This window comes from Malaclemys terrapin, chromosome 7 (genome assembly GCF_027887155.1).
Source record: "Malaclemys terrapin pileata isolate rMalTer1 chromosome 7, rMalTer1.hap1, whole genome shotgun sequence".
Taxonomy (NCBI): Eukaryota; Metazoa; Chordata; order Testudines; family Emydidae; genus Malaclemys; species Malaclemys terrapin.
Window position 1 is genome coordinate 2,625,852 of NC_071511.1, and position 16,346 is coordinate 2,642,197.

Here is a 16,346-nt window from a genome sequence, read left to right on the forward strand (position 1 = left end):
AAACAAAGCATGTGCAGGTTGAAAAGCGCAGGGACTGCATCATTTCCTGGTAGAGGGTAAAGTGGCTTTAAGAGGTCTCGAACCAGCATCTTTATACGCTGCAGCATGATGTGTGAGTGCTCAACCACTGCACCACAAGCTAGGAATGAGAAATTTCAAGGGCTATTGAGCACTCTGTGAATTTTCACAGTGGCACTGCGCAAAGTTATTTAGCACAGGTGTTTTGGTAATTGTGATGCATTGGGAGAATTCACAGTGCTCAATGGCCCTCAAATGTCCACCTGTTTGAAGTGGTGGTTAAATATTAATGCAGTGGATTATAAGATAAAATATGCAGGGATCCAGGCTGGCTCCGGGACGTTCCTGACACCGGTTTCTTTGTTTGCATAGGCTCGGTTTGTCATTTTGCGCCAAGCGGGGAGAGAGAAGGTGCTGTACACAGAATGGACTTTACCAGCTGTTAAAGGTGATAGCCTCCTCTGGGCCCCCCATGTCTGCTCTGCTGATGCCATCTGACAGTTCCGCTTCCCATCAGAAGCACAAGTCAGAGGGGAAGGGGGAGAAGAAGTGGACTTGCTCCACAAACGCCACCTGGGATGGCTGGTGCTTCCCCAAAGCCCCGGGACTTGGTTGCACAAAGGCTGCAGAGTCTCCGTAAGTGCTCAGCCTCAAAACTCTGGGAAGGGGGGTGGGGGGAGAACCAGCTGTTTTTAAAAAATGCATATAACCCTGGAGGCCTCGCAAGTCCTGGGGAGAGTTTTCTTTTAATGATCATTTTCGAGCCCCGCTGCTCATACCAGGAGGGGCCCTTCGGGGAAGGACACTCTCTCCTGTCCTTTCATGCACAAATGAATCGATTAGGAAACTTTGCAAGGATGTAATGTGACCACGAACAAAGCGTTGGGAGAAAACAGCTTTCGTTTTCCTTTCTTTTACGCCTGACAATGGAATATGCAGCGAGAGCTCTCACTGAACTAAGGGGGGAGGGATAGCTCAGTGGTTTGAGCATTGGCCTGCTAAACCCAGGGTTGTGAGTTCAATCCTTGAGGGGGCCACTTGGGAATCGGGGGCAAAATCAGTACTTGGTCCTGCTAGTGAAGGCAGGGGGCTGGACTCGATGACCTTTCAAGGTCCCTTCCAGTTCTAGGAGATGGGATATCTCCATAATTTGAATTTGAATTTAAAAAAGGGCATGGGCCAGCATTAAAAGGCAATTAAAAACCAAGAAATACTTTTTTCAGCTCTGGCTCTGCACTCTCCTAAGCTGGCCCGGGGCCTCCTCCTGTCCGTATTTGTGCTTCGCGCTGCTCTGAAGCAGGGACGTAAAGCAAAGCAAAAGGGGCAGCGAGGCAGCACAGCTCGCCTTTTGCAGCGCAAACCTAATAGTTATGCAGTGATGAGAGGATGCGAGAATGCGATTCAATCCCGGCCACAACCTTCCTTCTGAATAACCAAACAGCGCTGCTTGGTGTTGTTCCATCGGCGTCTTCCCTTCGGCCGGTCAGCCTAAGGCCGCATGGAGAAAGGCTTGGCCCGCAGTCACTACATCAATGGTTTGAAAGAAAAAAAGTCCAGCAGCCGGAGGGAAAAGGGTCCCGAGTCATACAGAGCAGGTGCCGTGTTTGAGCTCTAGCCCAGGGCCTACCATTTGATGAAGGTGTGACGCTTTACGCAGGGGAGCTACTCCAAGAAAACCTGGGGTGTCTCTGCTACAGCCATGTTGAAGTCAACGGCTGTTTTACACTTGTCACCAGGAGGGTCAGATTCGGACCCATCCGCTGCCTAGCAACCCCAAATCATCACGAAAAATGCTGCAGAGTATTGTTAGGCATAGGCAGCTGGGGAAACTGTTCCTTGGGTGGCAGAGTCCACCCCACACTTACCCACAGCACTGGCTCCTCTCCCGTGGGGCTGGGCCCAGCTTCCCAATCTAGCCTGCTGGCCCTCACCACTCTCAGGAGTCCACCACAGCATAGAACCATAGAATCTCAGGGTTGGAAGGGACCTTAGGAGGTATCTAGTCTGCTCAAAGCAAGACCACTCCCCAGACAGATTTTTGCCCCAGATCCCTAAATGGCCCCCTCAAGGACTGAGCTCACAACCCTGGGTTTAGCAGGCCAATGCTCAAACCACTGAGCTATCCCTCCTCTGGCACATAATGCACCTGTTCATGTGCAGGCAGGGCCCTCCCTTCACCGTGCCCCAAGCCCTTCTGGTCCTGAAGCTGCCAGATGTGGAGCCTCAAGATCTGCCCTTCTCCTGGGACTCCCCTTCCCCTCTATCACCTCAGATAGCCCCTTTCCCCATCATCTCAGATCCCCCCTTCCACTGGGACTTCCCTTCCCCTCCATATCACCTCAACATCCCCCCCGTCCCTGGAACTCACCTTCCCCTCCATAACCTCAGATTCCCCCCTTCCACTGGGAGTCCCCCCCACATCACCTCAGCATCCCCCTCTTTCCCGGGATGCCCCTTCCCCTCCATCACCTCAGATAGCCCCTTTCCCCATCATCTCAGATCCCCCCTTCCACTGGGACTTCCCTTCCCCTCCATATCACCTCAACATCCCACCAGTCCCTGGAACTCACCTTCCCCTCCATAACCTCAGATCCCCCCTTCCACTGGGAGTCCCCCCCATCACCTCAGCATCCCCTCTTCCCTGGGATGCTCCTTCCTCTCCATCACCTCAGATAGCCCCTTTCTCCCATCATCTCAGATCCCCCCCCTTCCACTGGGACTTCCCTTCCCCTCAACATCCCCCCGTCCCTGGAACTCACCTTCCCCCGCATCGCCTCAGCATCCCCCTCTTCCCCGGGATGCCCCTTCCCCTCCATCACCTCAGATAGCCCCTTTCCCCCTTCCACTGAGAGTCTCCCCTTCATCACCTTGGCTCCCACCTTCTGGGACTGAGGCATTTAGCTCCACCTGCCAGCAATCCTCACCTCCTGCCCCAACCCAGCTCCTACCTTGCCCTGGGCCACTGGACAGTGATAGACCTGGATGGGCTGCCACCTGCCGCCTGGGTTGTAATTTCTCACACGTCGATACAATTCATCCCGCCACTGGTCATTCAGTCCTTCTGCGCCTGCCAGCCGATGCGTGGCGCCTTTCATCTGCCCAAACAATGAAAGCTCAATTTATTGCCAGAAGAGTGAAAAATAAGTCCGTAGCTGCCGATCAGCTGCACAGTACCTGTCATTAGCCTTTACCAATAAATATTTCTGGTACTGTGTTAAGCCAGAAAGGTTTTTTCACTCATTTTATTACTCACAACTATTCAGTATCAGGTCACAGGCCAGTCAACTAAACTGACAATTCGTTTACCAGTTAGTCTTAAGAGACATCCTATGTCACGTGTGGGTGGCCTTGTGCTTTCATTCACTCCTGGATGGAATTCACTTGCTTTTACTTTGTCTCGGGCACACCAACCCAGAAAATTAGTATCGATTGTATCTTAAGTCAGCTCCCCTTTGAAAGCTGTCAGTACTAATTTAATTAGTTGTTGCATAATCATAATACATTAGACTTGGAAATGCTCAAGATTTGATGATTAAAGGCCTCGTCAGAGCTTTTGTTTCTTTTCAAACACAAAATGTATTTATTGCCTTTTTTCCCTACAAAATGCTGTTCTTGCCATGCAAATGAGACATGCCCGATTAGGGAGGCCGATTTCATTTGAAAAGATATTTAGAATAATGTTCATAGATGTAATGCTGTTTTTATTATCGGTGGCATCCTTATGTAAACAATACCAGCAATCTCCCATCAGAGTGTCCAGCATAACTCGTTTATTTCTTATTACACTCAAAAAGATCCTTATAACTCAACAGCAGCAGTCAACGTGCACACACCCACACCGCACGGAGCCCATTCTCCGCTAGGGGGAATGCCTGTACCATACAGAGGAAGCTTGCGGGCTGGGGGTATGCTGGCCTTTTTTCTGAAACACTTCCCATTGCTACAGTGATATGAGGGGTAGTATAGAGTTGGCTCCAGGCAGCCCCTGGTGTCTGTATAGTGTCTATTCCTGCTCAGAGCAGATCCACCAACATGGTGGTAAAAACACTCGTCTCTTGTGGGGCTCGGTGCAGGGAGCAGAGTCTGATTGCAGGGTTGTGTTCCTGATCTTGGAGCCTTAGGAACAGATTCACAACTGATGTAAATGGGCATAGATCCAATCACTCTACTGGAGAGGCGCTGATTTACCCCAATCTGTGATACAACTGTGTCATGGATACATCTCGTGGCACGGTTACACCCCTTCAGAGTATAACTGGCTCCTTACACATTTCTGTACTCTGCGGGGCAGTGGTGCTTTTAAGCAGAGCTCTGAGCGAGGGGTGGTCTACGCAATCCCACCCCCTCATTCCACTCACTTGTCGAGAGGAATATCTTGAGTGTAGGGGGACGCCTTCTGCGACAGATGCGGTTAGGTGTTGCGCTGCTGAGCAGCTGTGATAAGGAGGTTTGCCTTCCCTGCTCAGGCCAGTAAGACCAGGGTACAAGCCAGCCTCTCTGTGTTTGTAGTTCATTAGCATTGGGACAATGGCAAAAAATATTGTGCAATAATTACGATGGAATCAGATGATAGAACATACTTGAAATCTTTAATAACAACACATGTCCCCCCCACACCCAAGTCACACTCACAGATTTTTGTTTATTGATGCTGAAACTGCATGACTGACCGAGTTTGTTTGTATCATCAATCCCAGAGTTTGTTATTTAAATTACAAAAGCCCATTCTATGCGTTGGTGTATACACAGCAAGTTAGCAATCTATGCATAATGTCCCAGCAGGCTATCATTGTCTCCTGAGGAATGCAGAGGGAAAGATGACACAGTGGATTGATGAAAATACCACTGAGTTCAGAGATGTTCTTGGAACAGTTGTTTTCTTTTCAAGAAAGCCTTCGCTGAGCTGGTAGTGACTGAACATCAGTGAGCCTGAGCTCCGCAAGGAGGGAGCTGGCATTGTTGTGGTGTGGTATGAAAGTGCTTCCATCAGCTTGTTTAAGAGCCATTGTAAAAACAAGCCCCAAACGTGAGCAAGCAGTGTAATGTGGCGCATAGGCGAAGCGTCCCTGGGGAGACTAGCTCCCTGTCCCGCCTCTTCTGCTCGTAGCCCCACCTCTTCTGCCTGTAGCCCCACCCATATTCCACCCCAGACCTCATCTCCCTCTTCATTCGGCCCCCACTGCCACTGCTTGCTGCGTTCCTCCTCTCCTTCCCTCTGTGAAGCCCCTACCGCTCCCTGTATCCCTCCTTTCCTCTACCCTCGTCCCCCACGCGGCCTCCACCCATGCTCCTATCTCCTCCCCTCACCTGTTAGATCTGCTGCCTATGATTTGGCACCAATTCACAGTCATGACAACCAGCAGGTACGCTTCCTACGCCTTCCAATGGATGTAACGGAGATGCATGCGAGATGCGTCCCAAGTGTCCCTGTCATCACCCCCTCATCCTCAAAAGTGGTGGAATCTCTTGTGCCTCCGCCCTTAAAACTAGTGGGCCCTGAGTTGCTAGTGGGCAGCTGTGCAAGGACCAAGAGCCCTACGACCTCTAGGATATTGTTTAACTAGCACAGAGACTCGACGGCCACATAGAAATAACGGACAGTTTAATCCCCGGACAGGGAAGGGGTAAACTAAAAGGGGGGGGGGGACAGCAAAGGTGTCAGGGATGGTCACTAAACGAGGCCCCCAACCAGTCTGCAACAACTGAAGCCCACAGCGGAATCTGTACAAGAAAACAACCCCCCATCCCTGCTCCAGGGCAGGGAGGCTGGAGCTCCGGATGTAGAGCTGGCAACGCTTATGTCCTGGCGGAAGGGATCCCTGGCTCCCAGTTCAAGGGGCAGGGGGACAATGGCTTCTGCTGGTTTTGAGCTCTCTCAGTTGCTGCAGCTTCTTGGGGTCAGACGCTCTGGCATGGAGTCGCTGGCGCCGAGCTGGTCGCTGACCGGGAGAGTTGAAAAGGGGCTTCTCTTGCTGCTGCTGCTGTGGAGAGCAACCACCAGCCTCCTCCTCCTCCAGCTCTCGCTCTTCTCACATGGTCGCTCCCTCTCTGCTCCCCAGGGCCAGCCCCGTGTAGGCTCTGTGGGGCCTGCCGTTGGTCACCCCAGCATGTCAGTCAAGATCCTGGCCCAGCCCCCCAAGGCTGGGTATGTTCCTTCAGCACACAAGATAAGGAGCAGCTAATATGAGACACCGCTGATAAAGTATTAAAGGAGGGTAATATAATTAATGCCAATCCACATAGATCCCCTCAAACTAACTTGATATCTTTTTTTGATCCGATGACAGGTTTGATTGACAAAGGTCACAGCTTTGTTGTAACATATTTAGACTGCTGTACGGTGTTTGACCTGGTACCGCATGACATTGTGATTAAAAAACGATCACTGGCCATTTGAGAATCAAGGGTGGGATGTTTGTACAAGATATGCTGTAGTTCCAAAGGGATTATCTGGGGGAAGGTCAGACTAACTGATCACAGTGGTGCTTTCTGCCCTTGCAATCTGTGCATCTCTGAAGCCAAGGCAGGCCGTCTGGTGGGTAGTCTCAGTCTCTGTGCTGCCTTCTGTGGGTGCTGAATCTCTGACGCCTGCAAACTGGCAGGGACGACACTATGGAAAATAAATCTTCCTGGGCTAAATATTGTGCAGTTTACATCCCTGAAGCCCCATTGAAGTCAATGGAATTGCAGTTTGGAAGACAACATTGCAATTTGTCACTACACGCAGGGTGAATCTCTCCCGCTCTGAGTGAGTGTCAAAAGAAGGCTTCAGTCAAAATTTAAACCCAGCTGGTTACCAACACAGGCTCAATATAGTCGCTGGCTCACCTTTAGGGCTAGGGTATTGTGCTGATGAGAGACAATACAAGAACCGAGAGGCAAGCAGATTCCCCAATCTCTGCCTCGCTGCTACTGTATATCCCAGCAGAGTGTTGCTAATTGACATCACATTCTTTTAAATGCATGAATTCAAGTCAGAAACTCCAGTCTGTCTCTTAGTCAAACACTCCACAAGTCTAAGTAAGCTCTTGTCCTGAAACCCCTTGACATTTCTAATCCCTCTATGTAAATTTCGGCAGGCTGAGATGGAATTTACATTGCCAGCAAACATTGGTGGAGGTGGCAAAAGCTCATTCAGGTCATGAGCAATTGCTCTTCAGTGCGGAGAGAGTTGATCCACCCTTGATTTTAAGTCTATCTTTAAAAACCAAAACAATAAGAACATTTTAACAGAGCTGGCCAGTTTAACTAGCAGTCTATAAAATAGGAGCTAGAATTTGAAAGGAACTGTTACCTACTAGTCTGCTGTGCAGTAGAAATTCTTGGAGCCTTGTGCTCAGGTAATTAAGGGGTCTAACAGGTCTCACAATTTGATTCTTAATCCCTGCTCCCTGATCTATTGGCTATGTGCATGTACTCATAATGGAGAAACCGGCCACATGCGAATGGTCTGTTTCTTGGGTTTCTATGCTACTGGAACCCCTTCTTTTTGCAGGTGGCATAGGAATAGCTAAAGCATTAAGTATTACGGGATTCTTCCTGACTGGAGCTGGGTGACATTTTTTTTTTTTTTTTTTGGCCAATAGTAAATTCACCGAAAAATGCATTTTTCAGGGCACCAACACTGTTTTCAAATTTGGCTGAAAAACAAACAAACAAAAACATCAGCAATGTCTTCTTCAATTGACATTTCATTTCTAAAATGTCAAATCAAATCAGCTTTTGAAACATTTTGTTTGACCCTAATGAATTTTTTTCAGTTGTTCATTTCAGCAAAAACAAACAAACAAACAAAAAACCAAAGTCAGTTTTGGTTCAAAGGAATTAATATTTTGTCCTGATTTTCAGGGTGGCCACCGAACCAAATAATTAATGATTCACTCAGTTCTATTCCTGACCTCACTCAAATTAATAGTGTCTTGCCAAGGTCGCACTGCAGTGGCACAGCCAAATTAGAACCCAGCTCTCCTGCCCCAGAGTTGCCCTAGACAACTCTGCTCTTAGCATTAGAGTGGAAGGCTGAATATTCTGAGGTCACATTCTGAGAGTCATTTCCTTTCCCGGAACAACTTCCTACTGCAGCTAACGATGGGCTTCCTTTCTGCAGCAAAACATTTTGAATAATAACACTGAGTGTAAAACTTTTAAAAATAATTCTTTTTTAAAATTTAGGTATAAAATAGCAATAGAATATGTGTAACAGGGATTTTTTGATACAACATCACTTAGCTGACATAAAGCTAAATTAGAAGACACTTTTTTTCACAGTTACAGAATGATAAGATTGCAGTGGAATGTTTTATTCTAACGTGCTTAAACATGAACAATTATTAAAACCTTTCATAACTAAATGTTAATTAAAGGCTATCAAACTTTAGAAGGAATGATTAAAATGTTGGAGGCCTATTTTTAAAGAGCCAAATTCTAAGTTGGTAGAAGGGGGCACAACTCTACTATAGCCAATAGAGCTACCTCATAAGAACGGCCATACTGGGTCAGACCAAAGGTCCATCCAGCCCAGTGTCCTGTCTGCTGTGAGTGGCCAATGCCAGGTGCCGCAGAGAGAGTGAACCTAACAGGTAATGATCAAGTGATCTCTCTCCTGCCATCCATCTCCACCCTCTGACAAACAGAGGCTAGGGACACCTTTCCTTACCCATCCTGGCTAATAGCCATTAATGGACTTAACCTCCATGAATTTATCCATTTCTTTTTTAAACCCTGTTATAGTCCTAGCCTTCACAACCTCCTCAGGCAAGGAGTTCCACAAGTTGACTGTGCGCTGTGTGAAGAAGAACTTCTTTTTATTTGTTTTAAATCTGCTGCCCAAGTAGATGATCTGCTTACATCATCAGAGAATTTGGCCCCAAAGAATGGTTTCCCATGCTCACAAGAGTCCTTTAGTAAACCACATCTTTGTGTTGTTTGCAAACATCCCTAAAATAACATTATTTTTCAAGACGATTGCCATTGCTTTCTTTTGTTTGATACTCAAAGATATACCCAAATCAATGAACACCGCAATACGGGTAGCTATCTGTTACCTGTTGCTAATGATGTTCTGGAGATCAATCATTGAGAAAGAGAGGACGGCCCTACTTTTTCTCCCTTTCTACAGGCTCTTGATCTTTCTCTAAAGGGAATGACCAGAACTTGATAATGGAGGCAAGCTGAGAAACCTGTTTTGCTATTCGAGCTGAATGTAGACTATCGAAATAGTAGCAGCCGTCCTTCAGTCTCGAGAGACCCTGAGTATGTGTCCCTGAGAGGTAGAATATCTAAATAAATCATAGTAAGCAACAGAACAAATCTGCTCTTTTCAATGAATGCAGGATATTAAGACCTGGCTTTGTAATGATTATCGTCTAATAAAGAGTTCCCTGAGAGCAGATTTTTTTGTCTGCACTGCTAACCTTGAATACGTTGTTCATTTTTGTGGAAATGCTTCTTTTCACAGTATGTTTTGTGCACACAAAGAATAATTTAAAACTTACATTGCATGGTCAATCAGCGACACCTAAGTGGGCTCTTCAGAAAACATGAATTGTGCATTTCTTTATCGAAACACAAAACAAGTCAGTGGCACCACATTAATCATTCAAGCCATTTGGAAATTCTCCAAGCGCTGACTTGAGTAGAAAATAAGCAAAAAAACCACCCAACCAAAAAGCCCCACACAATCCACGTTGATTGGAAACACGGTATTTGTAGGTTTCAAAAAGAACAACCACAAAAAATAGAAAAATTGGCAAGAAAACAAATGGAACTATCATGAGCACTTGGAAGAGCCATGCTTTGCCTCTGGGGAGAGGCTACATAAATAGTCAATAACTTTGGGAGGTGGGGGAGAATGAACAACAGGATTAGCCTGTGACGTTGTGCATCTATATGGTTTTATAAAAACTTGATAATAAGTCAATATAATGTAACTGAGATAGTTTTAGAGAAAATACGGTAATAAGTGAGCATAAGCTTTCGTGAGTAAAAACCTCACTTCTTCGGATGCATCCGAAGAAGTGAGGTTTTTACTCACGAAAGCTTATGCCCAAATAAATCTGTTAGTCTTTAAGGTGCCACCAGACTCCTTGTTGTTTTTGTAGATACAGACTAACACGGCTACCCCCTGATACTTGGTAATAAGTGAGTGTAACGTAACTGGGATATGCTTCATGCAAAAGGTCTCTTGTAAGGTATCATTACAAAGCTTATAATCTACTGAGTATGATCATCTGATTTGTATAAATGTACCACTCTTGTATCTAAAACTAGAAATATAAAATGTAACTCTGAGGGCCTATTGTAATTATGTAAAGTGTGGACCATTAATGATGGTTTGGAATCTTGATGACTCCCATTGTCTGCAGATGGCTGTATTTACCTGTGAGTCTTCCTGTATATGTGTGTGCTGGCAAGTGAGTAATGAAGTCTTGCAGTGACATGTGATCATGTCACCTGAACTGGAATCCATCTTTAACCTGGTGCTTTTCCAGTGGGGGGAGGGTGGAAACCCAGAGAGACAAAGAGTTCCCGCCTTATGCAAAAGATATATAAAGGGGGGAAGAGAACAGAGAGAGGGAGGAGCCATCATGAAGAATCCCCTAACTATCACCTGAGCTGCAACAAGAGCTGTACCAGGGGAAAGAATTGTGCCCAGGCCTGGAAGGTGTCCAGTCTGAGAAAAAACTTACTGAAGCATCTCTGAGGGTGAGATTATCTGTATTTGGTTTGATTAGGCATAGATTTGCGCATTTTATTTTATTTTGTTTGGTGACTTACTTTGTTCTGTCTGTTACTACTTGGAACCACTTAAATCCTACTGTCTGTATTTAATAAAATCACTTTTTACTTAGTAATTAACTCAGAGTATGTATTAATACCTGGGGGAGCAAACAACTGTGCATATCACTCTATCAGTGTTATAGAGGGCGAACAATTTATGAGTTTGCCCTGCATAAGCTTTATACAGGGTAAAACAGATTTATCTGGGTTTAGACCCCATTGGGAGTTGGGCATCTGAGTGCTAAAGACAAGCACGCTACTGCGAGCTGTTTTCAGGTAAACCTGCAGCTTTGGGACAAGTGATTCAGACCCTGGATCTGTGTCTGGAGCCAAACAGGAGTGTCTGGCTCAGCAAGACAGGGTGCTGGAGTCCTGAGCTGGCAGGGAAAACAGGAGCAGGGGTAGTCTTTGCACATCAGGTGGCAGCTCCCAAGGGGGTTTCTGTGATCCAACCAGTCACATAGCCTTATTCATGTGGGTTCATATGTGGGGTTGGTGTCAGGGTGCCATAGCCAAGAAAGGAAAATTGCAGTTTTCGAACACATTTGCTAGGACGCATGGGAACTGAATTCTACCCTCCAAAATAAACTTTTTCTTACTATGAGATGCTAGGGTCAAGGAGCTCCATGGAATCTGAACCCCCCTCCCAGGAGTAGCCCCAGGAGGTGCTGTGCTGCAGAGATAGCCTTTTGAGTCACCGATGAAGTGGGTTATAGCCCACAAAAGCTTATGCTCAAATACATTTGTTAGTCTCTAAGGTGCCACAAGTCCTCCTGTTCTTTTAGCACCTCCCCTTTTCCCAGTGGCTCTCAGAGGAGAGGAATTGAGTCCAACAAGCAATTACACAACCCATGGTGCTAGCCCAGCTCTGTTGTCCAGTGCATTGGGGGTGGGGGAGCCCTGGCTCCATGCAGTCCCAGCCCAACCAAGTAAGCAGAAAGATGGTGCGCATGTGAGCAACCAAGATCCAGATAGCCCACATCAAGGTATAAGGGATGTTCTTATTCCCCAGCATGGACATGAGGCCCAAGTCACAACCTAGCCCAAAGTGGTGTAAGGACATTTGCTATGTGCTAATGGCCAGGACACTCCGAGGTCAAGGATTTGGTTGTTTATTGCTGTGGTTTGGTTCTAGAGTTGATTGGTATCTGCCTTTTTCCCCAAATATGTGCTGCATCGGCTTGTGCTCTGACAATGTTTAAACATGAATAGATCTGTTATTAACAATGAAAGCTTTTAGTTTTAAATGTGATTCGTTAGTAGCATAGTAGCTCCTGGGGGAGACTGAAGCCCGGTTGTGCTAAGCAGTGTATATACACTTAGCAAGAGACTGGCTCTAGGCTGAAGAGCCGACAAGCTAAATAGACAAGATAGACAAAGGATGAAGGGTAAACAGATCCCCACACAGCACGTCAGCCCCAGAGCCAGGAATAGCACCCAGGTCTACTCACTCCCCGTGGGCGAACTTGTCCACTGGACCATGATCTATTTCCCTGAGATTCCTTGCCATCGATGCCATCCTGTAGGACACAGATGAAAGAATGAAGATCACACACCTCTCACTCTGTTCAGTGTAAATCAGGAGTGACTCCTGACAGCCAATGGAGGGACACCAGGAAAAACGGGTGTGGGAGGAGACTTAACCAAAACCCAACTCTTAGAGCCATAGCATGACATCAGGCTCTAAGCAGATACCTCCACTGAATTAAGTGAGAGTGCTGAGTAAAAGATGGAGGTTACGCTATGTGTTATACGACTTCTGCATCATTTCGCCCTAGCGAGCTCTTTCACTCACAAATCTGTGTTTTTCTTTGAGTGTGAAACCATAGAAAATTCATTACATTTATTGATGTGATTCTTATATGTTGTTAGATAACCTTGATATGTGAACACAGCAGGAATGACATCATCATTCCACAACTTCCTTTAGCCAGGTAATGCTGACATTGTGGATCTACCAATCAGAGCAAGTAAACCCTTTCCTCAAAAAGCCAGAGAACACTAGCATGTCCACATTTCTTTCTCCAGCCCTGAACAATATAGTCGTTTGCTGCGGCTTTCTGCAGCACCAGTGCCTCAAGGCTATAAAACAACTCAATAGCACAGAAATTCTTTAGTAAAGAGACCAGTGAAGTAATACAGTAACTAATTTTGGTAGGAGCAGAATATCCTTAAATACAAAGTAAACTAACACTGACATTTAATTCATCCTGTAAGTGGGTTACCTTGGCTATCATTAATATTAAGCGCCCTATTAACAATAGCATAACATAGTGGTGAATCATGCACTAATGACCTGGTCTGAATCTCATTGACATTAAAGAAAGATTCATCTTGCCTGTAACTGTCTTTTGATCAGGTCACAAGTATCTGTCTGGAGTAGTGCAGTCACTGCATGTGTGCATGATCTTCAAAATTAAATACTACAGGTAAACAGTATCGGGGGGTAGCCGTGTTAGTCTGAATCTGTAAAAAGCAACAGAGGGTCCGGTGGCACCTTTGAGACTAACAGAAGTACTGGGAGCATAAGCTTTCGTGGGTAAGAACCTCACTTCTTCAGATGCAAGTAATGGAAATCTTCTGGAGATTTACAGCACAGTGAATGTGGCTGTAGCTGGTTGGCCTGCAGTATTCATTGTATTCTGCTTATTGATAATCATGTCAAACAAATAAACTTTAGCAGATGCAGTGACTCTTCAGTTGTAATTTCTGGGGTTTTGTGATCCACCTAAATTGGCTTCCCCCAAGCTGGCTGAGCTGCAGGGATACAATCTTGAAGCTTTAACACTCCCACTGTCTGCCAAAGGGTTGTCAATCCTATGGAATGAATCCCCCTGAACACCTCTGAATTCCTGTAAAAAAGGACAGGAAACATAGCAAGGCTTCAGGACAGGAATGTTTTAGTCTATGGCCTTTCTTAAATTGAATTATAACTCATACCATAGTGAGGAAAACTTCCTGTAAAGGGTGACCAGCCCATAGTAAGGCAGGTCCTAACAAATTTTGGTTAACCTAGGGTAAAGTGTGCTTTGTAATTGCAGCTAGCAAGGGATGTGAAGGGTAACAAGAAGGATTTCTACAGGTATATTAGCAACAAGAAGAAGGTCAGGGAAAATGTGGGCCCCTTACTGAATGGGGGAGGCAACCTAGTGACAGATGATGTGGAAAAAGCTGAAGTACTCAATGCTTTTTTGGCCTTGGTCTTCACAGACAAGGTCAGCTCCCAGACTGCTGCACTTTGCAGCACAGTATGGGGAGGAGGTGAGCAGCCCTCAGTGGTGGTTAAGGACTATTTAGAAAAGCTGGACATGCACAAGTCCATGGTGCTGGGTGCAATGCATCTGAGGGTGCTGAGGGAGTTGGCGGATGTGATTGCAGAGCCATTGGCCATTATCTTTGAAAACTCGTGGCAGTCGGGGGAGGTCCTGGACAATTGGAAAAAGGCAAATATAGTGCCCATCTTCAAAAAATGGAAGGAGGAGAATCTGGGGAACTACAGACCAGTCAGCCTCACCTCAGTCCCTGGAAAAATCATGGAGCAGGTCCTCAAGGAATCCATTTTGAAGCACTTGGAGGAGAGGAAGGTGATCAGGAACATGGATTCACCAAGGGCAAGTCATGCCTGACCAACTTGATTGCCTTCTATGATGAGATAACTGGCTCTGTGGATATGGGGAAAGTGGTGGATGTGATATATCTTGACTTTAGCGAAGCTTTTGACACAGTCTCCCACAGTATTCTTGCCAGCAAGTTAAAAAAGTATGGATTGTATGAATGGACTATAAGGTGGATAGAAAGCTGGATAGATTGTTGGGCTCAATGGGTAGTGATCAATGGCTCCATGTCTAGTTGGCAGCTGGTATCAAGCAGAGTCCCCCAAGGGTCGTCCTGGGGCTGGTTTTGTTCAACATTTTCATTAATGATCTGGAGGATGGCGTGGACTGCACCCTCAGTAAGTTCACAGATGACACTAAGCTGGGGGGAGAGGTAGATACGCTGGAGGGTAGGGATAGGGTTCAGAGTGACCTAGACAAATTGGAGGATTGGGCCAAAAGAAATCTGATGAGGTTCAACAAGGACAAGTGCAGAGTCCTGGAAGAATCCCATGCACTGTTACAGGCTGGGGACTGACTGGCTAAGCGGCAGTTCTGCAGGAAAGGGCCTGGGGATTACAGTGGACGAGAAGCTGGATATGAGTCAACAGTGTGCCCTTGTTGCCAAGAAGGCTAATGGCATATTGAGCTGCATTAGTAGGAGCATTGCCAGCAGGTTGCGGGAAGTGATTATTCCCCACTATTCGGCACTGGTGAGGCCACATCTGGAGTACTGCGTCCAGTTTTGGGTCCCCCACTACAGAAAGGATGTGGACAAACTGGAGAGAGTCCAGCGGAGGGCAACGAAAATGGTTAGGGGGCTGGGGCACATGACTTATGAAGAAAGATGTGGATAAATTGGAGTCCAGAGATGAGCAACACATGATAAAAGGTTTAGAAAACCTGATCTGTGAGGAAAGGCTAAAAAAACCCAGCACACGTTTAGTCTTGAGAAAAGAAGACTGAGGGTGACCTGATAGTAGTCTTTGTTAAGAGCTGTTATAAAAAGGATGGGGATCATTTGTTCTCCATGTCCACTGAAGGTAGGACAAGAAGTAGTGGGCTTAATCTGCAGCAAGGGAGATATAGGTTAGATATTAGGAAAAACTCCCTAACTATAAGGGTAGGTAAGCACTGGAACAGGCTTCCAATGGAGGCTGTGGGATCCCAGTCACTGGAGGATTTTAAGAGCAGGTTGGACAGACACCTGTCAGGGATGGTCTAGGTTTACTTAGGCCTGCCTCAAGGTGGGGGGATGGATGAGACGACTTCTCAAGAGCCCTTCCAGCTGGACATTTCTATGGGTCCGTGAAGGAAACGTTCTGACTTTGTGTTAAAAACTTTTTGTTTCTTTCCCAGGCCCACTCCTGCTCCTGCTACTTTCCTTAAAACAGCTCACCTGTCCAGCCGCATGTTGAGGCATAAAGTACATGGCAGACTGCTTCAAACAAAATGAGCGCTCTGAGCCTCCAGGCTTTCCTCTTCTGCACAAATGGTTCTCTCTTTTTGCATTGATTCTCTTTTAATGCTCCTCAGAGCCTAGATCACCAACACCTACGGCTTCCCATCTATTTCCTAGCTTTAAAGTGAGACACATCTCTTCTTCTGAAAACAGGCTGCCTGGCTTCCTTTCTCTCTTCTTCAATGGGAAGCGACAAGTGCTGCTGCTGGAGCTCCTTCACAAAGCCGTGCGCATCAAAGGAACTACCCAAAGGAAAGTTGACAATAAGTTGTGCACCAGCTACATGATGTTCTATCCAGCTGGTAAAATATGGGACCGATTAAACAGAGCTGGAATTCTTTCAATTTTTCTCCTTCATAGGACAATAGCATATGCCCTTCCAAACAGTATTATAGGCTTACAACACATCTTCTTCTCTCGCTCCCGATATTAGCCCTGACCAGCCAAAAGAGCTGGTTCTTCTAATCAGGGATGGATCTGCCGACTTTCTTCAT

General features: G+C 46.3%; 1 protein-coding gene across 1 annotated transcript in view; it reads left to right on the top strand.

The window, feature by feature from the left end:
* Window positions 1-460: 460 nt before the first annotated feature.
* LOC128841320 (uncharacterized) overlaps window positions 461-16,346 on the top strand; it is a 176,858-nt gene continuing 160,972 nt past the window's right edge. Inside the window, exon 1 of the mRNA XM_054036269.1 lies at window positions 461-654. Within this exon, the coding sequence (XP_053892244.1) occupies window positions 491-654 (164 nt within the window). The 5' untranslated portion in view covers window positions 461-490. The remainder of the gene's footprint in view (window positions 655-16,346) is intronic.